The sequence below is a fragment of the Indicator indicator genome, chromosome 14, assembly GCF_027791375.1.
Source record: "Indicator indicator isolate 239-I01 chromosome 14, UM_Iind_1.1, whole genome shotgun sequence".
In the NCBI taxonomy this organism is placed as follows: Eukaryota; Metazoa; Chordata; class Aves; order Piciformes; family Indicatoridae; genus Indicator; species Indicator indicator.
The window spans coordinates 24,388,139-24,409,568 of NC_072023.1; the positions used below are offsets into that span (position 1 = coordinate 24,388,139).

At 51.0% G+C, this 21,430-nt stretch overlaps 1 protein-coding gene across 2 annotated transcripts in view; it reads right to left on the reverse strand.

The window, feature by feature from the left end:
* Positions 1–8,025: 8,025 nt before the first annotated feature.
* Positions 8,026–21,430, reverse strand: part of LOC128971318 (sodium- and chloride-dependent GABA transporter 2) — a 34,949-nt gene continuing 21,544 nt past the window's right edge. For both annotated transcript variants that reach the window (XM_054386825.1, XM_054386824.1), the window contains 8 exons: positions 15,652–15,755; positions 12,237–12,361; positions 11,563–11,675; positions 11,297–11,434; positions 10,135–10,237; positions 9,499–9,599; positions 8,954–9,124; positions 8,026–8,145 (listed from right to left, as the gene is read on the reverse strand). In XM_054386825.1, the coding sequence (XP_054242800.1) occupies positions 8,026–8,145; positions 8,954–9,124; positions 9,499–9,599; positions 10,135–10,237; positions 11,297–11,434; positions 11,563–11,675; positions 12,237–12,361; positions 15,652–15,755 (975 nt within the window). The remainder of the gene's footprint in view (positions 8,146–8,953; positions 9,125–9,498; positions 9,600–10,134; positions 10,238–11,296; positions 11,435–11,562; positions 11,676–12,236; positions 12,362–15,651; positions 15,756–21,430) is intronic.

Sequence of the window (21,430 nt, forward strand, 5' to 3'; positions counted from 1 at the left end):
GGTCCCTTCCAGCCCCTAACATTCTGTGACGCCTTTTCACAGGTAGCCAAAGACAATATGCAGTACCCTGTTTCCAGGATTCAACTTTCCAAGCATGCCATCCTTCAGAGCCCTGGCTTTCACTTGCCTTGGGGCTAGGTAAGTGGATTGGTCCAAAGAGATCCCAGCTGATTCATCCTTTGCACGACCTGCCCTCAACATCAGAGGGTCAGGCTCCATTTTCTGCTTTTGGGGCTGTGCCGGTGTGAGCTGAAATTCCCCCCCCACCGACAATAACCAGGCTAGCCCAGTCTGGAAGCAAATGAAGGCTGTATTTACAAGCAGAGTCTAAAATCTATGATGAAATGCAATGAATATATACAAATATACAAAATTCACAACATTTACAAATATATACAATCAACAGAAAAAGCACAACCAATCTCCCTTTGCTTCCCCCCAAAGGGACCCTCCCAAAGGGGCCTCCCTCTCCCAGGAGCTTCCCCCTCAGACCCCCCTTGGACAGAAAGCAGAGTTAGTTAGAGCAGAAAGTTGTTAACTTAGCTGCCAAGGTCAGTGTGTTATCTTCAGCCAGAAGAGAAGAAGAAACAGCAGCCAGACAGCCCAGCAACTGCCCCCACTGCCGAACGCAGAATGTGCAGAATGCCTACTTTGTTTTGGGTAATAGTTCTTAAACATTTCTATCTATCCAATGGAAGTGTTTAGAACAATCGTTATTTTGCTTTCTTACACCCAATAGTGACTTATTTACATTCTTTCACTTTCTCTGTTCTGAACTTTGCAAGGAAAAATTAAAAAGACAGTTTCAAACCATCACAGTCCACCCCTTCTAAACAATTCCATTGGCTGCTACTATCATTTATCTAATCTAAAATAATATCTACAACACTAGGTGAATAAAGACCGTAGTCCATTCCAGCTATCTCAGATGTAGATGATTCAAAAGAGTCAAATCACAGGAAAAACAGCAAACAGCTTGTTTCCTCGCAGATGGAGCGAAGGAAGGAACAGGGACTCTCAGGTGACTCAGGGCTCTCAGGGTTCGTGCACCGTAGATCTCATGGACTCTCCTCTTGGGCGCAATGCTGTATCTGCGCAACACTCTGAATTTAACCTCTCTCAGCCAAAGTTAGATTTCTTTGTGGAATACACTGAATTTCACCATTTTCTTGCATTACCCAATAGGTGTGACCAGGACCTTCAGCAGAAACCACCCCTCGGACAGGTTTGGCCTCTCCTGAAGGAGAAAATACCCAAACAGTTTTGCCTAACAGATTCTTTTCTCTGATAACAGGAACTCTATCACCTTCTTCCTTTCACAACAAATCTGATTGGGCAGGTCCAGCTCGATTCACTGAACCTCTACTATTCACCAACCAGGTTGCTTGTGCTAAATGTTTCTCCCAGTTTTTCAAAGATCCACCCCCCATGGCTTTGAGAGTGGTTTTCAGCAAACCGTTGTATCGTTCGATCTTCCCTGCAGCTGGTGCATAGTAGGGAATGTGGAATATCCACTCGATGCCGTGCTCTTTGGCCCAGTTTCTTACAAGATTGTTCTTGAAATGAGTTCCATTGTCTGACTCAATCCTCTCTGGAGTTCGTGTCTCCACAGGATTTGTCTTTCCAGACCAAGAATGGTGTTACGTGCAGTTGCATGAGGAACTGGATAAGTTTCCAGCCATCCAGTGCTTGCCTCTACCATAGTCAGCACATACTGCTTACCAGATGGAGAACGAGGTAGAGTGATGTAGTCAATCTGCCAGGCTTCACCATACTTGTACTTGGACCATCGGTCACCGTACCACAAGGGCTTGATCCGCTTTGCCTGCTTAATAGCAGCACAAATGTCACAGTCATGGATGACTTGTGTGATAGCATCCATGGAAATGTCAATGGATCTGTCACGAGCCCATCGGTAGGTTGCATCTCTGCCTTGATGTCCTGACGAGTCATGGGCCCACCGAGCTAAGAACAGCTCACCTCGGTGTTTCCAGTCAAGATCAGGATCAGGATCAGAGTTTGTGTCCACCTGGGAAACTCTTGCAGCTAGATCTGCCTGATGGTTGTGGTGTTGTTCCTCTGCAGCTACACCAGTCAGCTTGGCATCATCAGCGAAGTTGCTGAGGGTGCCTCAATCTTGCTGCCTGTGTCATTGATGAAGATACTGAACAGCACTGGTCCCAACAGGGGCCTCTGAGGGACACAGCTTGCTCCTGTCTCCATCTGGACATTGAGCTATTGACCACTACCCTTTGTATGCAGTCATCCAAACAATTCCTTACCAGCCATTAAATCCACCTCTCTTCAGTTCAGAGAGAAGGATGTGTGGGGGACTGTGCCCAAGGTTTTACAGAATTCCAGATAGATGATATCCATTGGTCTCCCCTTGTTCACTGATGCAGTCACCTCGTTATAGAAAGCCACAAGGTTGTTGAGGCAGGACTTGCCCTTGGTGAAGCTGTCTCCAGTCACTTCCCTGTCCTTTGTATGTTGCAGTATTACTTCTGGGAGGATCTCTTCCATCATCTTCCCAGGCACAGAGGTGAGGCTCACAAGCTGGTCACTTCCAGGGTCCTTTATTCCACCCTTTTTAAAAATGGGACTTCACCTGACTGTTGTGAATTTTCAAATGTCGTAGAGAGTGGCTTAGTAACTGCATCAGCCACTTCCCTCAGGACTCTGGGGTTCATCTTATCAGGCCTCATAGATTTATGTGTATTCAGATTCCTCAGGTGATCCTGAACCCAATCTTCCCTTACAGAGGGAGGGGCTTTACCCTCTTGGTCCTCACCCAGTGGCCTATCGACTAGGGATGGCTGAGAAGCAAGGCTGCCAGTGAAGACTGAGGCAAAAAATGTTGTGTCCCTCAGTCTTTTCCTTGTGTATTGACACCAGCTCTCCATTCTCACTCCTCAGAAGAGGGAAGCTGTCTTTAACCTTCCTTTGCTGCCTGATGTGCCTATAGAAGCCATTTTGTTATTCTTTGCATCCCTGGCCATGGTCAGCTCCAGCTGTGCCTTGGCCTGCCCAACCTCATCCCTGTGCAACTGGGTGGTGTTCCTAATACTCTTCCCAGGTTACCTGTCCCTGCTTCTGCTGCCTATGTAGTTCCCTCTTGCTCTTTGTTTTCACCAGCAGGTCTTGGCTCAGCCATGACGATCTCTTTGCTTCCTTGCCCAGTTTCTTACACCTGAGGACTGAGAGCTCTTTAGCATCCTTAAAAATCTGCCAGCTCTGTCATGCTGCCCTGTCCCTGAGGGACATTTCCCAGAGGGTCCTACTGACTAACTCCCTGAAGAGCAGGAAGTTTGCTTTCCTAAAATTCAGAGCTCTGGCTTTACTCCTTGCCTGTCCCATATCCCGAGGTCCCTTCCAACCCTAAACATTCTATGATTCTATGATCACTGCAACCCAGGCTGCCTCCAATCTCAGTATCACTGATGAGTTCACTTCCACTCATGACCATCCAGTCCAGTACTACATTCCCTGACTTTATGTCTATTACTTGGCTTTAAAAGTTATTGCTAAGGCACTCCAAGAGCCTCCTGGATTGCCTACAGCTCACAGTGCTACTTTTCCAGCAGATGCTGGGGTGGTTGATATCCCCCAGCAGGATGAGTCCCTGTGAGTACAAAGACTCCTGGAGCTGGTGTGAGAAGGCTTCATCAGAAGGCTCCCCATGATCAGATGCTCTGTAGTAGATGCCAACCACAAGTTTATCTTTGCTACACATAAGCTTCCTGTTCATGGCTGTTCTTCAGGGACAGCTCTTCACGCTCTATCCATTTCCTGACACAGAGGACACCACTTCCACCTTCTCCACCAACAGCCTGCAGCCATCAATAGCCACACTCCAGTCATGGGATTCATCCCACCAAGTTTCAGTGATGGCAATCAGGTCATAGCCTTCTAGCAGTAGAGAAGCTTCCAGCTCCTCCTGTTCCTTGCCCACGCTGTGTGTGTCTGTGCAGAGGCTGCTGGCCATGTCGCTTTCGTAGCGGAGTGCTCCTCGATTCCCTTGAGCACCCATGGGAGTGTCTGTCAGAAGCCTCCCCTTGGTAAGTAGAGGCAAGCTGAGATACTTCACTGCATGCCTGGTGGGGGAGAGGATGAGGGAAGGGCTAACATCTCAGGAGCCCAGTCTTGGCAATCAAAAGTAGTCAGGAGGAAGGATAAGCAATGCTGGGGAGACATCTGTGCTCCAACAGCCTCTAAGTCTAACAGCAACGCCTGCTGTTGATCAGAGACCAAGGAAGGTTGCAGAGCAAAGGCAGGCAAAGGGCAGATGGCTCCATTCCTGTTTGGCTCCTGCTATGCTTTCCTGCTTGCTCAGGGCAAGTGAGCTGGGTGCCGTGGAGCCTGTGCTGTGACAGCAAACACCACGCTGCACCACACAGCAGGATGCAAAGGGCAAGGTCAGTCTGCAGGGACAGAGAGGTGCATGCTGCTGCCTAAGCTGATGGGAGCAGGCAAAGCAGATGGAGAAGAGGGCGACTGTGGCACTGGTACCTTCTAAGAAGCACTGACTGCTCAAATCTCTCTCCATGCTCCCCCACATGTGTTTCCCTTATCAGTGCCATGCAGATCCCCACCCTGCAGGCTGCTAACCACATTAGCAGGCAAGGGCTCAGCCAAATGCCCTGCTCCAAGGGATTTGCTCATTTGCACTGGCCTGTAGAACACACTTAGCAGATGATCTGGGGATCTCTGTTTCATAGGATTATGTATTCCAAATATTCTCTCCATTTATTCACCTTGGCCTGTCTTCTCCCCACACAGCCACCTTTCTTGTCACCTAAATGTACTACTTGAGTTAGACTGCACAATTCTTCAACAGCCATGGAAAATCATTGCTAGTGACAAAGGGATAAGGATGCCCCCCCAGGGCATCTCAGGTTGTTACCCACAGGAACAGATGCATCTGCTCCACAGGTCTGTTGCCAAGGTCTGAATCTCTCCCCTGCCCTACATGGGCATCTCCACCCATGGAGGAGGACAGCAGCATCAACAATATATCTTTAGGGAGCTGAGACTCTTCTCCAAGCACTGATGCAAGCACCACAGTGACTAAATTGCAGATTTTGAATTCTGAAGGTGGAAGATTTCCAACAATCACACATTTCCTGCCTCAAGGGATGTCAGGCATTGGGGAGGGGTGAATTACACTGACTGCAAGAGCAGCAGTACAGGGCTGGTCTTCACTGCAATCAAAATCCCTGTCACTGTATTCTAAAACCTCCATAATACAAATTTCACCAAAATGCCCTCTGACTGTGGGGCCTTCAAAGGTGTTGCGAAAAAATGTCACATCTGGAAGTTTAAAAATCTATTAATTTCAGATATTCATTCATCAACCTTCTCAATGAGCAATACAGAACATACTTCATTCCTATGTCAACCCAGGTATCACAGATTCCAATATACACAGCCTTAAAGTCCTGTCAAAATTAAGACATTTATTTAACATTGCCTAGCAAAACCCTTTGGGGTTTGTGCATGTCTGAGATAACTCATCCAAAGCTTTCCAGCAATTGGGTCATGTAGAAACACAGGCTTGGGAGGTTTGCTGGCTCATATATAACCAGATCAATAAATCACATGCCCAACTCACTGGACATCAGGCTGTTTTGAAACAGAGCAGGTCACAAGCCTGCCAGCAGGTTCCCACTCTGCCTGCATGCAGCTGAGCAGAATCCCTGCAGCAGCCATGTTCTGCAGGTAGCTGTGGACAGCTGCTGTTTTCTATTAGGGTGAAAGCACATTCCCAGTGGGCTAAATCCCTTACAGGTATGACTGAAAAATGAAGGTAGAATTCTGTTTCAGATTAGAATTACATGAATGAAAATGTTGCTGGGCATTCTAACATGATTCACATAAAGAGCTCACAGAAAAAAAACCTTCTGTACTGAACTCCATGTACTCGTTTCTCCCACCAGTACCACATCCAAGTGGCACAGCAGCTGGGTGGCCTCATCCTCCATTGCCCTGGGGGTCTCTTCCAAAAGGCGCTTTCCCTAGACTTCCAAGATCTTTCCTACCCTCAGCTCACACTTGAGCACCATGAAGCACTGTGGCATCAGGAGAATCTGGAGCTCTGAGACTTTGAGGCCTCCCACAAATAAGGTGATGGCCCTTGCAGACCTCCCACTCCCCCAGCTGTGTGCCTTCAGCATCGTCAGCACCCTCCAGAAGCAGGGAGAGAGGCACACAGAAGGGCTTAGCTTTTGCCAGAGGAGGAGCAGGGCTGCTCACGGAGGGGTCACCCATGGCTGCAAGTGCAGCCTAGCAAAGACACCTGCCAGCTTTCATGTCCTTATAGAAAATAGGCTGGAAAAAGAGGCTGAAAATGAGATGAGGTTTCCACAGACACTATGGAACAGAGACAGTGAAGCCCCAGAAGCCCACAGATCAGATCTGTCTCCTGGAATTTATCTGCACTCTGAGAAACTCTACCAGAGCCAATCCCCTCAGTGCTTGGTGCTCAGCAGACTTTCACAGCCTGAGTGAAAACTCATCAGCCCTTTGCATCATCAGCCTTCCTTCCACCAGGAAAACCCATCCAAGCCACTCGCCATCGCCTGTGTCCCCCCAGACCAAACCCAGGATTTGTCACAGCCAGGGTCCCCACTCCCCGGAGGACGTAGCAGTCTGCAGAGGAAACGTCAACGGGCAACAGTGGGAGGCAAGAAATGCCCACATCATTGTGAGCCAGGAGAAAATCCCTCCGCAGCCAGTGGACAGGCTGCCTCCGACCTGAAGAGCACCCGGACCTCCTGAAGCTGGGGAGGCGTGGAGCAGGGCCCTGACCCGGCTGCGGGGACGCCGCCGCAGCCTGCCCGCGGCACCTGGGCTGCGCTGCGCAGTGCCTGAGGTCCTGGCGCCCTCTGATGGCTAGCGGCGCGCACTGCTCCGACCCGCAGCTTCCCCTGCCAGCAGCGCTACGACATCGCCACGGCGCGGTGCCCACTGCTGTCCGTGTGTCACTCAAGAAGCCCAGTGCCTCTGACCACCGGCTCAGTTCTGCCCGGGCCCCAGCTCCTCAGTCTTTCCTGGGAGCCATTCAGCTCCCTGGAGTTGTGTGTGCCCTGGCTGCCCTCCTGGGGTGCTGCGGCTGTGGCACTGAAAACGCAAGCTCTTGCATTTAGTTAATTTTTTTTTTAATCCAGAAAGCCCAACGAGGGGCCCTGTTTGTTGACAATGAGGCAGATCCCCCTTCAACCACACAGCCCTAATTCCATATGCAGGAAGAGCAAAATGACCAGTTCCAGAGCACCTGGAAGGCATTCAGCACACACAGAGACACAGACCTGCAGAGACAAGGCAGTTTCCCAAGATCCTTCACTTGCACAAAGAAAACCCAAACTCCAAAGCAGACCCGGGGAACAGCCCAGTGACTCCTCAGGCAGATGATTCTTCTAGCTGACGATGGCTCCAGGAAAAGGTGACACTGCATTCCAGGTACCCTGGACCTACCACTCACAGAGCCCTTGAACCAGCAGTTCCTGTTTCCTTCTTGATGTAACCAAGCTTCCCCTCCTCCAGCTACACTCCCATGCCAATGTGTCAGGGCAGCACAGCTCCACTAACAAACATCTCACCTGACACTCTGTAAGAAAGGGACACTACGGAGACAAAAGTGAGACAGAGCAGATCTAGAAGAGAAAACCAAGGATTTAATGGAGTGAATGGAGAAGCTCCCAAAGTCCACACTGGAGACACGTCTGAGACTCTCTGTTCCAGGATCAGTCCTTTCTTTCTGCCTGCCAGAGGGCTGGGGATACTCAGGAATACTGGTGATTGATCATCCCCTTCAGAGCCCTCTCCAGAGAGAGGATTAAGGTGCATTACTAACTCCATGCAGACCATCTCCACAGCAGCCTCTCCCTCAGCCCTTCAAGTCTTCCAGAGAAGGGAGCTCAGAAATCCCTCTCCCTTTGGCATGTGAAGAGTCATGGCGTTATCCAACAGGCAGTAAAGGCTGTACAGAAACCATCCTGAGGGGAGGAAAGGAGAGCCACACTGGTCCTAGCAGTGAGATTCAAGCTCTGTCAGCATCAGGAGGCCACTTCTGGTGGAGGGAAGGTGCTGCCCCATGCCTGGCCTGCAAGGCAAGTCCTCAAGTGGACAGGTGAGTTGGCGAAGCCTCTGGAAGGTAAAGGCAGGTATTGAACACAGCTGCAAGGACAACTGCTGGCTTGGGCCACCCTCTTCCACTCACAGGTATCATTCACACAGCCAGACAGGGATGCAGGTCTGGCCCTTGCCATGGTCCTGCAGTTGTGCCCACTCCTGTCCATGCTGGACACATGGGCCAGGGGCCTGTGGCTGTCACAGCCCCATCTTGAGCAGCTGCAGGAACCAGAAAACGGTTGGGATCCTGGGTGACACTGCTTGTGAAACCTCCCCCTGAACTCGTGAGCCATGGCAGGGACAGGATGCCCCCAACACACAGCCAGGGCAGCCAGCCATGGGCCTGGGAGCTGGGAGGCCCAGGGCACTGAGGCTGTGATGGAAACTCCACAAGCCCAGTGAGCCCCCTCCACTCCATCCCTGTGGCCTCAGCATAGGCTGCGGCACTCAGCTGACCACAGCAGTCATGGAATATGGAACTTCCTCAGCATCCTTAAATCTTAGTCAAGGGCAGCCTCCAAACTGTCTTGAGGCACTGGAGATCATGGTTATCCTCGCCATCTAATGAACCTTTTTTCATGGTGCCTGCAAAGTGACATAAGCAATAAACAAAGAGCACCAAGAGGCAGCAGCCAGCTTGAAGCAGCCCTCCAGCCAGGCAGCACTTCAAGAAACCCAAGTCTGTAACAGCAATGGACTCCTTCAACTGATTTATTCTAGGCTGCCTGCTGATCACCCTGCAACACACCAACCATCCCCCTGCAAGGCTGCACTTCAGCACAGGAGCACAGCCCATGCCCTGGTCCCAGAGCAGCAGCTTCACCTCTCTGAGGGAGCCTTTGATGGTGGAGAGTTTGTAGATGATCCAGAGAGGGATGCACACCATGGAGGACAGGGCCAGCAGCCAGCCCAGGGTGTCACCCCACCAGGGGTACACATACTTCTTGTTGTAGGTGAGAGGGGTGTATTTGATCAGGGAAAACAGGAAGGTTGCCTGGCAAGGGGGAAGAGATCAAGAGAAAAAGAGCAAGAACCATTAGCCAGGAGAGCTTTTCCCAGCGAGCTCACACCCACAAAGAGCTTCCCAGGACAGCAACAGAAAAGATATCAGCCAAGCAAGCTGTGCTGGGACACCCCCATATGCAGTGCTGAGCTCCCCCCAGCAGCAGACACTTTTTTCACTGATTTGTTTAGCCACACACATGGCCCTCAAAGCCACCAACACTCAGAGCAGGCTGCCATGGTACAGGCCATCCAACCCCCCACACATACACACATTCCTCTGGATGTATGTAGCTATCCCTGCCTGAGAGACAGCCAGCCCTGCCCGTTCCGCTGCCCACAGCTCCCCATGCTGTGGGCCCTCACCATGCAGACAGCTGGGGTGATGAAGAGCCAGCAGTACTTGATGATGGGCCACGGCCGGTAGCCGATCATGTCCTCGATGTTGTCGTAGAAGCGCTCAGCACCTGCAGAAGGAGGGGAGGATGCATCCCTACCACCAGAAAAGGAGGGCAGCAGGGTCTGCATGGAAGGATGCCTCCCTGCCACCAGGAAGGGAGGACAGCAGGGTCTGCATGGCTAGGGGCCAGCTTTACTGCTCCTGCTCACCAGAACGCAATGCAGTAACTTCAGCATAGCCAACAGCCCTGCCAGGGAGCTTGCCAGCCTGCCCTGAGCTTGCCCCACAACAGCCCAATGGTTCAGCACCGGTGCTGCATCACCTCTCAGGCTAAGAACCATCCCTTGTGACCGTCAAGGCCAAGAAAGGGCTTTCAAAAACATCTAAAGCCTCAAAAGCAGAGGCACACATGAACATGCTGGGGATATCTGCCAAACAGATCCTCCAGGGCACTGCTGTGAGGAAGCCCCTATCTAAGACCAGTGGTATCAAAACAAGGGTCTGCTTTAAACTGTGAAGCAATTGGCAAGATGAGCTCCAGACCAGCACTTGGAAAGAGCCTGAGAGAGCAGAGCTGGCAGCCCCGCCTGGTTCATACTCACCATAGACCCAGGCGATGCAGAGCGTCTCGAAGATGGCCACAAAGAGCAGGCACATGCCACTGGCAGCATAGTAATCAAAGAGCTGGAAGACATACATCCCACCCTGCCAGGGGCGAGGCGGGCAGCGCCGCGAGCCAGGGGAGAGAGGGGACAGCAGTCAGGCACAGCCAAAGAGCCCAGCCAGAGTAGGAAACAAACTCAGCATCCTCCTCAGAGCCAGAGGCATCTTCCTCTCTCTGGGGCAGGGTTTTAGCCAACAGCCAAGGCCATGTCCCTTGTGCCTAAGGCCTGATGGAGACATATGGCCACCCTGCTCTTGGGAGTTTCTGCAACCCTTCCTTCCAGGACAGGGCAAGTGACAGCCAGAGACTGTGGGGGTATTTTAGAAGACAAAACCAAAGCAACTGTTGTGGCACCCCACTGAAGAGACACCACGCATCTGATTCACGTTAGCTTCCTCCTGTGGAGAGGGAAGTAGCTGTGCATGCAGTTTGCCAAGCACCTGCCAGAGGCTGGCAGCCTGCACCTTTCACTGCCTGGTTCTGAAATGCTGCCTGCAAAGTGTGTGTGCCTTAAGTGCAGGCACAAAGCAGCAGCTGCAACACCAAAGGCAGCCTTGTCAAGATTATACCAAAATGAAGGCAGATGCAAAGAGCATCATGGCACACATACTGCTTTAAACCAGACCAGTTTAACTCCCAGGCAATTAAGCACACCAAGAGGAATATCGAGGAAATCAGTGTGATAGATACATGGGGCATGCCCAGGCCCACCAAGTTTCCTTACACTAAGCATTGGTGTAGCTCCATCCAGGAGGAAAGAGAAGAGGAAAGGCAACGTGCAACAGGCTACAGCTGCAAAGGTTTGGGTCATGTAAAGATAAATCAGTAACCAAAATATGGGCTGTCCAGAGCTCAAATGATCAGCCTTGGCAGGAGAAGTGTCAGGACTGTGACTGGCACAAAGGATGATGGCTGGAAGGGACAATGTGAATGCTACGAGAAGGGAAGAGCGGCCTCCCCGAGGCACTGTCCAGCAGCATGGGTCTCGCCAGCAAGCTCCTGGCCCCAGCACAAGCACTGCCACCCTCCAAGACCTCCCACTGTCAGAAAGGAGCTCAGACCCAGCAAGGACTATTGCAGGTGGTCTGAGCCCAAAATACCTCTGTGAGCATCACCAACCCAACCAGATAGGAGAGGATGGAGACGAGCAGGATGAGCATCTCCCGGCGGTTCTTCCTGCGGAAGATGGTGGGGTACATGTCCACAAGAGCTGTGACCAGGCTCTCCACGCAGACAAACTGCAAAGAGCAGAGATCTCATCTCCATCAGCCCCTCTTGACTGGTTCCTCAGTTCTGCTGCCCCCCAAGTTAAATCCTGTCCAAAGCAGCAGTGATTTTTGTCTGGCATCTGCACCTGCGCCGTTACCTGGCTGTCCAGTCCCAGCAAAACAACCATCAGGAAGAAGAAGCAGGCCCAGAGTGGGGAGAAGGGCAGCATGACCACAGCCCGAGGGTAGGCGATGAATGCCAGGCCAGGCCCTGCAGGGAGAAGGGCTTTCAGAGTGAGCAGTGGCATGGCACAGCTGGGGAACACCCACCTGAGGTACCCATCCTGCCCAGGCGCAGCCTGCAGGCATGCAGCCTCCTGCTCCAGTTACACCAGAACTGTGCTTGGAACCCAGGCTCCCGAGGGTGTGAAGGACCCCAGCAGGAAGAGAAAGGGGACACAGCAAGCTCTGGCTGCGCTGCTATTGTGGGGGCCACAAGCCAGGGAAAACCTCTGAGCTCAGGGGAACACATCACAAGCCTGAGCACACACAGTGCAGGCCCTCAACCCACCCCCACACACAGCAACTGCCTCACCCTTAGTGGCAGCTCAGGTCAGCTCCAGACACAGCTGCTGCATCTGAACATTTGGTGAGCATGCAGCCATTCCTCCTTGGGGTTTGGAGGCAGACAGCAGAGCTGCCCACCAGGAGGGCAACCTACAGCTGCAGCATCCCTCATCCCAAGGTGGGTACTCTGCAAACATGCAGCCCTTGCTGAGGGGAGCCCAACAGCAGCACTGCTGTGGCCCCATCCCACTGCAGCCCCACTCACCTGACTCTGCCACCTCGGCAATAGGCACACCCTGCTCCTCTGCCATGAAGCCCAGGATGGAGAAGATGGCAAAGCCAGCCACAAAGCTGGTCCCACTGTTTAGGAAACAGAGGGCCACGCAGTCCCTGGGAGAAATGGGCACAGCATCAGGCAGGTGGGGGGCCAGGTACAATCCACACCCCATGGCAGCCCCCAGACCAGCAACTGTTCTTCCACCACAGCCACTGTGCCCAGGGCAGGGCCTCTCTTCCAGCACCCCCACAACTCAGCACCAGCAGCTGCAGGATGCCCCAGCATGGGCAACACAACAGGATTCTCCCTAAAGAAAGCCTTAAGGAGTATTCCTCACCTAAGCTCATCACTCATGTCATAGTCTTGCTATATTTCTTAATGCCTGATTTATTTTTTTCCCTTTTTTGCCTCTCTTCCCCTGGTTTCTCCTGTGGCAAAGAATGTCAGAGATTATTTTTGTCTGAAAAGGGGACATGTTTTTCACCTTAATAGGTTTCTCAGACCAGTTACAATCTTCTTGCTTCTCAGCGCTGCTGGATAGCTCCTGGTCCTTGCATTATAGGAGAAAGAGGAACACAGCAATCCAATTTATTTTCTGTGATTCGTTCTCTTTTGTCTCTGCTTCATCTCATTCGCATCCATCTACTCTTTAAACTAAGCCTCTCTTATCTATCCAATTCCTTTTCACGCTCCAATCTCCCCAGTCCTCTTGTGACTGCAACCCTGGGGACAACAGTAACATTTGCAGCATCTTTCTGAGCTATTCTGATCCAAAGTGAGCACATCCCTCCTGGCATTTCATAGCCTGCTTTGACTTTATTAAATGCTAATCCACAGATCCGGTTTGCTTTTCTGGTATTGGTCTTTAGCTATCTAGGATTTGGGGGGCCCCCACATGCTCCTCCCTGCATGTTAACCAGATCTGTTCACAGTCTGCAACCATTTCTAGAGAGGATTTCAGTTCAGGCAGAGCCCCTGTGCCATACAAAGTCAGAGTATTCCTTCCAAAGCACAGCTTTCTGCATTGTCAAGGACTGCAGAGCACCTAATACTATGGTTCTGCCTTTGCACTTGGTTTCCAAGGCAAGAGAGAACCAAAGAAGGTACATGCTTGTTAGTCTCCTGGCTAAAAAGGAGAGTGTCATGGATTGGTATGGGTGCCTTTAAGAAACCACAGAGAGAAGGAGGTCGAGATAGGTCCTGGGGTGGACAGGAAATTGTAAGCGGTGTTATTTCATTCCCAGAATGCCTACATCTGGCCTTTATAAGGGGACAGCACAAGCTGTTCTTTCCCCTTTTCCCTTTCCCTCTCTCTCCCATCCCAATGCTGCTCCCTTATCTTGCTTTGCATGGGAGCTGGGCTTAGAGAAGCCTTGGCAGGGGCCTGGAGCTGGTGAGCTGAATTTTAGTTGTGTCACAAGGGTTCAGTAATGGGTGTGCAGAGAGGCTTAGTATGTAAGGGGAGGGGAGCAGAAGGGGGCATTTGAGACCTGAATTTTTGGTCTGGAGAAGGTTTGGAGAAAGTTTTGACCTGATGGGGTTCCGTGTTAAATCCAAACTATGGATTTTAGTGTATTTGATGCTTTGCACTGTAGTTTGTAGTTATGAACAGCACTTCCATGTAATCTTCCAATACATTCTGTATTGGTATCCAATATTCTTTGAGAAGAATTAAAGAACCTGTCATCCTCCACTCCAAAAAACTTAGTTAACCCAGTAGGAAGCCAACACCAGAACTGTTTCCCCAGCTGCTAGCAGCTGCTTGCTTTCCTTTCAAATTACATTCTCAGTTATTTTATACAAATTCCCACTCATTTCAAACAATTTGTCTTCCTTCCTGGTGTCTGTCACTCTCTCCCATGGATGTAAACCTAATGGGTAAAGCCCTCCCTGGAAAGGCAAAAGCTGGGAAGTGTTCTCCAGTCACCTGGCAGGTGGAAAGGGATGTTGTGGTGGAGTGTAACCTGTGGAGAACTGCCAGAGCAAAGAGATCTCTCCAGATTTTCACCCAAAAGGGAGCCAGGGAGCCCTGAAAATAACCATTACTTCCCAGGAAATGAGAACTAGTCTATGCTACTTAGTGTCAGCTTGGACTGCTGCCATACAAGCAATTCTCCCTCCTGCCCTTCCTCTCCCAGGTCACCAGAGGTTACAGCTGTCCTGGCATAAATGAGTGGAGCACCACACTGGTGTCCCTCTGCCCTGTTAGAGCTTGTCCCTGTCTTCCTATGGAAACCAAAGCTGCAGTGCACAGAAGCAGCTCATTAACACTGGGTCCATGCCTGGGAACAGGCTGCTCCTGACACCAAAACTAAGAACCATTACCCTAGCAAAGCTAAGCAGCATAACAGACATCTCTCCCTTTCTATAGCACCTCCCAGCCACAGCTCCAGAAGCTCTCTACACCCTTGCTGCTAAGCAGTCCCTGTTATCATCAGACCGTTACACACCCAGGCTGGAGGTGCAGAGGGCTACTGCTCAAGGGCATGCAGCAAGGCCAAAGCCAAACTGGTTACCAAACTGGTTACCTCTTCTTTTGCCAGACCTTTTTCTCTCAAAACTGCATCTGGGAGAAGGGACACAAAAATGAAGGAGGCCCAGCCCAGCTGCTGTTGCAGAGGCAGGAGTGAACTTCTAAGGGGAAGAGAGAGAAAGCTGCCAAGCAAGGACTGTGCAGCCAGTGGTCTGCTTGGGCCTTTCATAGCAACAGCCACAATATGGAGTTTAAAAGGTGTGGAGGCAGAACTCAGTGCCAGGAACAACACAGTCAGTAGGCAAAGGGTGGGAAGGGAGGTGGTAGTTTTCCCTAGAGCTGGCTTCTTCCACTCACACTGGCCTTTTATGCCTGCAGACACAGCTCCAGATGCTGGATATATCTACAGCAAAATGAGTTTCTTTTCACCTGACCACTTCATGGCCTGGCTCTACCTGGCAACCACCTCTGTTCAGAAGCAGTCCAGCACTGGGAGCATATGCAGAGAAGCAGAAGTTGTATCTGCAGGCATTTATGGAGGCCACAGCACATAGGAACCTAGGGCACTAGCAGCTGTGCAAGAGACTAGGTCCAGAAGGACATAGGAAGGATAATTCACAAGGTCTACAGCTGTTAGATCTCACAGCTATGCTTCTTCTGCAACAGGGGAGGCTGCAGTCACAAAGGTGGTGAAAAGGATCTGACTTTGCTGGATGCAATTGGTGTGGACCAGGGGCTTTGTCATCCATGGCACAGAAAGTTCCCTTGGGTAGAAAGCACAAAGAGAGAAAGTAGCTGCAAAGCTTTTTCTTGTGCTTTGAGTAGAAACAGGAAGATGACCCTTCAAAAGCCTGCAGAAGGTCACCAGCCCATGTACACTGCTGGTCAGGGAGAGAAAGGCTCTAGGCAGCAGAGCCATGCTCCAGTTACCTGTAGCAGTTGTTATGGTATTTGTTGTAGCTGCCCAGAGCTGTCAGGCATCCCAGACAAATTGCATACGAAAAGAAGATTTGAGTGCCTGCATCCATCCAGACCTGTAAGGGAGAGGCAAACACAAGTGAGAAGGCAAGGCCAGCACAGAGCACAGGCACTGCACAGATGGGAAGGGGCAGACCCCAGGGGTCTGCCAGAGCCAGCAGAAAGGGCAGTGATCAGGACAGGGGCAATGCCCAGCACTCAGACAAGCCTTTTCTGTGGGCAGGTTCCAGGAATTAGCGTGCCCAGTGAGGCATCCAGGGGGTGCTGAGAGTGCCAAAGGGAAGGGATGCACTGCAACTTTGCAAACCAGCAACTATAGCTCCTCATCAGTATCTCTTTCTTCCTCAGACAAATCTGCAAAGGCCTGTGACTCTCTAAAGCCTCCCAGCAGGAAGGGACCAGGTAGACACTTTTCACCAGGGCTGAAGTGCTCTCTGTTAGCAGAGGAGGAGGCCCTGACTTGGGCAAGCCTGATCTTGCACTGGATGGTATGGGTACATACAGCTTCTGCGGGGGGGCCTTCTCTTCAAGACCTAATTTAAAGGCTTAAAAAGTTAAAATAGAAATAAAGAGTTGTTTATAACAGATGGCTCTCCCCAAAAAAACCCAACAATACAAGGAAACTGTTAATCCCACGAGGTGCCTTTGAACTCTGCTTCACTCTCACTGTCAGGAACTTGTCCCAGTGCCCTGAGGCTGACATTTGTCAATGCCAAATTTGATGTGAAATCCTGTGTGCAAGCACTGACCCTGCCTCCTGCAGAGAGCAGCAAAAGCAGGAACCAACAGTGAGGAAGAAAGCAATGACAGGGTAGTTAAACCCTCTGCTTGTAAGATCCTTCTTCCTAAGGAGTTTATGAAACAGAGGTAAGATAATCATCCAACCAGTGCCAATGGGCAGCCATATTTTAGGCACAAAAGAAAAGCTAATCAGAAAAGAACAGCAGAAGTGTTTCTGGGACAACCTTAATGAGAAAAGTCCTTTTGGCTGTACCCTTCTTCCTCAGAGAAGCAGCAGTGGTGAGCTCTTGCACACACAGCAGCTTTGCTTCAGGATGCCCATGCTGGTTTTGATGACTCTGAGTCGCACCTGTACCTGTCAGCCAACACCTCCTGCTCTGAGGCAATGGACAGCTGGGCAGCACCTGCCCTACTGCCCCTGTCGCTCAGGCCACCCTCCCCGATGCATAGTTCTGCCTTTCCTCTGCCAAACCGGCCAAAGAGCACTCACGTGGCAAGAAACTGTTTCATATTTACCTCTTCACCACCCTAGGCTGATGAGCCTCACAAAAGGATGTTCCACTTCCATTAGAGGTGATTCCTTTGAGGGAATTCTAGTTTCAGCTCAAGGGACAGCTGCACAGGATGATTCCTCTCCCTGCCCACTGCTGCTAGACCCAGCAGCACGGTTCACAGGGAGCGAAAGCAAAGCACTGCTAGGGCTGGACTTGGTGAAACTGCTTTCCCTGACTGTCCTGCAAGCAACTCAGCTAATGTTCAGCACCATCACCTTCTCCTCAGTCCATGGAAACCTCACTCACATTTTCATAGAGTCAGACCAAATCTCTGGTTTGCAGAATGGGAAGAGAGAGATGAGAAGGTGTAATTGGGACAGCTAGTTGGAGGCACTGGAACACTGACAAAGTGATTGAGCACAGTGCAGTTGACTCTTTTGGGAGGAGCTGTGTGGGGAGGAGGGTTGAGGGAGCAGTGTATGAGTTCAGTTCTGCATTTCACAATGGTTAGAAAATAATCAAGACCCTTATTATAACTGTGTTCTAAACCAGCTCTCTGTGGGCAGTTGGGGCACAACCTTCAATTTTCAGCTACCTTTTAGGCACAGCAATTCACTGAGGCCAGCTGGACCATTTTGAGCATCCTTGCACAGACAGGGGTGACATCTCTGTCCTGGCTATCCTGGCTGTGGCTTCTCCCAGTTTCTTGTGAACATTAACCCTACCCTGGGTCAAAACAGCTTTTTATTTTACTGTTCCTAGCTAGAGCTCTGGTCAGGGAGAGAAAGGCTCTAGGCAGCAGAGCCATGCTCCAGTTACCTGTAGCAGTTGTTATGGTATTTGTTGTAGCTGCCCAGAGCTGTCAGGCATCCCAGACAAATTGCATACGAAAAGAAGATTTGAGTGCCTGCATCCATCCTAGCTAGAGCTCTGCTTTTTCCTCAGCTTTGAGCTCAGACACTGCCTTCCCATGAGTTTTGGAGCCCTTGCAGTTCAGTTTGGCAAGATCACAAGACTTTTGCCATCAAATTGTCTACCCTGCACTTGCTATGACACTGGACCCAGCTGACAAGTTCCAACCAGACAACAGTTGGTAGAAACCTCAAGGATATCAACTACCTAGGAATTTCACAACAGGCATGGGACAGGAAGGAGGCAGTAAATCAGCATTCCTACTGCAAAGCTCCAAAGAAGGAAGTCATTCAGTGTGAAATGTCAGCTAAATCACAGAGGCAAGAAGCACAGAAGAGGCATGAGCAGCCCCTGGAGCAGGGAGGGAGCTGGTGCTTTGCTAGCCATGCTAGAAGCCAACCATCAAGAACACCAAGCTTCATTAGCTCTGTGGCTTATGAAGTGGCTCATTTCTAAAACCCAGTAATGCCCTTAGCTGGGTAGCAAGGATCAGTGTCAGGGCTGCAGACTCCCTGCTCCACTTCCTGCTCTGTTCAACAGAGCAGCCCTGGGGTGCCTGCTGGGCTGTATAGGAGTGTCTGTGCCTTTAGGGAGTACAGGACCTGCCTCAGCACACGTTTCCATCTGAAGCAAGGCAGCCTGTGGCTGAAGCTATAAATAAATCTAAGCTTGGCTGGCAGAGCTGATGATCCTACTTAGTCAGTGTGGGAGTTACAGGCTATGCCTTTAAAATTTTCACAGATTTGAACAGAAAGTGGTAAAAAGGAAAGCAGATCAATATTGGGTATAAAAAGGAAAATAATGATAGTTCTAAACAATCCCCTTGGAGAAATAAGGGACTTCAAGTAGTTGTACCAAAACACTCTCTCTTGGGCTGGGAGATACTGACAGGCTTGACTGACCTTGGCTGCATGGCTTTTGTTGTGACTGGTATTAACTTCTCTGCTCTGTTTCTTGTCCCTTTTGCGTACAGGGGGAGGCAGGGAGGGAGAAGCTGTTGCAGCTCCCCTGGCCTTTGGCCGGGGGGGGTTCCTGTGCTGTTTATTAATTGTAAGTCCCTGTAAATATTGTAAATATTGTGTATTTGTACATATTCATTGCCTTCCATTGTAGAGTGTAGTTTTGCTTGTAAATACAACTTCATTTGCTACCAACTGAGATGGTCTGGCAAATTTAATGTTGGGGGGAGGAATTTCAAACCACCACAATCAGCAGGACTGTGAGCACCACTTTGGGCTGCATGCTCTTAATTTCCATTTTCAAAGGTTACTGCAGCTCTTGGGCCAAAGACCAAGCCACCTCTGCACTCCCCTAACCCCCTGGCAGTTCCCAAATGGCTTGAGGGTCAATGAACTGCAAGAGGACTGATGGCATGGGTGCTCCTGACCCACTAGTGACAGAACCAAGCAGCAGCAGCAAGTCCCAGGACTGCTGATCACTGAGGTCAGAAGGCATCTCAGCCCTCCTGTCATCCTGACTTCTGCTGAAGCCCCTCAACAAGGAACACCACTGCCCATCAAGCCCTGTGGGCTCACAGGGGTTACACAGATCACCCACTTCAGAAAACACCAACCCAAATCTTCCCAACCTGCTACTTATGCTTCTTTCTCTCCCTGTAGTGACTCAGATAAATGTTTGGTTTTTTTTTCTTCAGCCCTTCCAAGAATCCCCTTTGCCTCCTGTGCTGCTGACCATCAGCTTCTCCTTATTTTAATAATGGGCTAGCTGAGGTCAGGCAAGGCTCTTTTTTCCCTTGCAGATAAGAAGTATGCTGCTGTTGTCTGGCCTCTGCTGCCCAAGAGACTGGTAAAGTTTATTGTGTTCAGACTCTGCTGGCACATTGGCAGCATGGGTATTTTGATTTGATTGTTGTCTGCAGTTCTCTAATTGAATTCATCATTCAGTTTCCTTGGACATATTGCTTACTGCAGTTTGTAATAACCTCCTCCTCTCTGGTTTTAGCCAAAGCCTTCACACCTGAGCTGCAGTTATCCAAGATATCCCAAGACGCACTATAAGAGAACATACTCCTGTGCCCCTTCATTTTCTCAGCAATATCTCTTTTACTATATGTACTGGAATTTAATAGCCCCCTGTACTAAAGCAGGAAGATCTCAAAGCACTTGCAAATAACAGCCAAGGCCATTTTTGAGCAAAATCTTACTGAACCCCAGCATTTGTCATACATCAAACACAGCTGCCATGCTGGGGAGCACCACACTCTCTCCACCAGCAGGCAGAGATGACACAGCATGGACTACCACTGCTAGGTGGAAGGTCAGGCTTGGTGTCTTGCAGAGCAGAGAGCAAAACTCACCAAACCCTGAGTCAGCATTTCCTTCACTCCCAGCACCACAGCTCATGGCCAGCCTGTGGCACTGATGTGATGCTCCCCAGCAGCCACCCGGTGCACCATGCAAACACCACTTCAGCCCAGCCTCAAAGGCACAGATCTTGATTCCTAAGATTTCACCTCAAGACACCCAGGGCACTACTTCCAGATCATTGCCTTTCCCCTTCATTCAGCACTGGTCCACAGGCCCAAAGACCCAGTCCCCATCCCACAGCACTGCAGAGTGCTGGAGCTCTGTGGCTGCAAAGAGCCCAGCACAGAGCTGCACAGCCCAGGCCAATGCTTCCCCTGCCCTCACTGACTGCAGGAGAGAGGCTGCAGAGCCCAGCACAGAGCTGCACAGCCCAGCCCTTGTCCTCACTGACTGCAGGTGAGAGGATGCAGAGAATGAGTCACTGCCATTTCTGCACATTATTCCTGGACCTTCTGCCCACCCTATGCCCAGCCAAGCATCACAGTCCCAGACCCAGGCCCCATCTGCTCAGAACATAACATCCTTGGGCTCCTTGGGAGTGGGGAACTGGGAATTTGCTCCCCAGTCAGTCTGTGTCAGCACTGAAAGCTGTGGCAGTGCCCTGACCTCGTGTAATCCCCACACCTCGGAGCATCTTCCAAGCCACGAGGACGTTTCACCCCCAGGAGGGCCCTCTCTCTGCTGGGCTCTCTTTGGTAACACCGCAAGAAAACAAAGAGGTTTCTGCTTCATCTGGAGTAGCACAGCTGCCTGCCCCAGGGTGGTGCAGAGGGGTGGGAGATGCTCTGAGGTATGCTCCTGGCTGCCTGGGAAGCTGGGTCTGGTGGTCCCCCCTGCCCTGCGGCTTGCAGGTGCAGCCAGCCAGCATCAGCCCTTCCTGCTATGTCAGCTCTGAGAGCAGACTCAGCAGGACTGCAGCCTGCGGGTCCTTGGCTCCCGTGCCAGCAGAGCCGACAAGAGGTGTGAGAGGAGGAGGAAGAAGCCTTCCAGAGTAAATACAGCTGTGCCTCACCCCATGTGGATGCATTGCTCCAGCCAGGCATAGGAGAGGGTGCCAGCCCCAAGACCCTCCCACATGCTGCAGGAGCCACAAGCTCTCCCTCCCTGCTGCCCCAGGCAGAGTGGGCAGCGATGCCTGGGCTTGCAGACCCTCAGCCTGGGCTGGGTGGCACAGGGCCCCAGGCAAGGGTGCATAAGCGAGCACATGGAGCTATTGGCAGCCTTGCACCAGGCACAGCAGGTCACCCTGCAGCATGA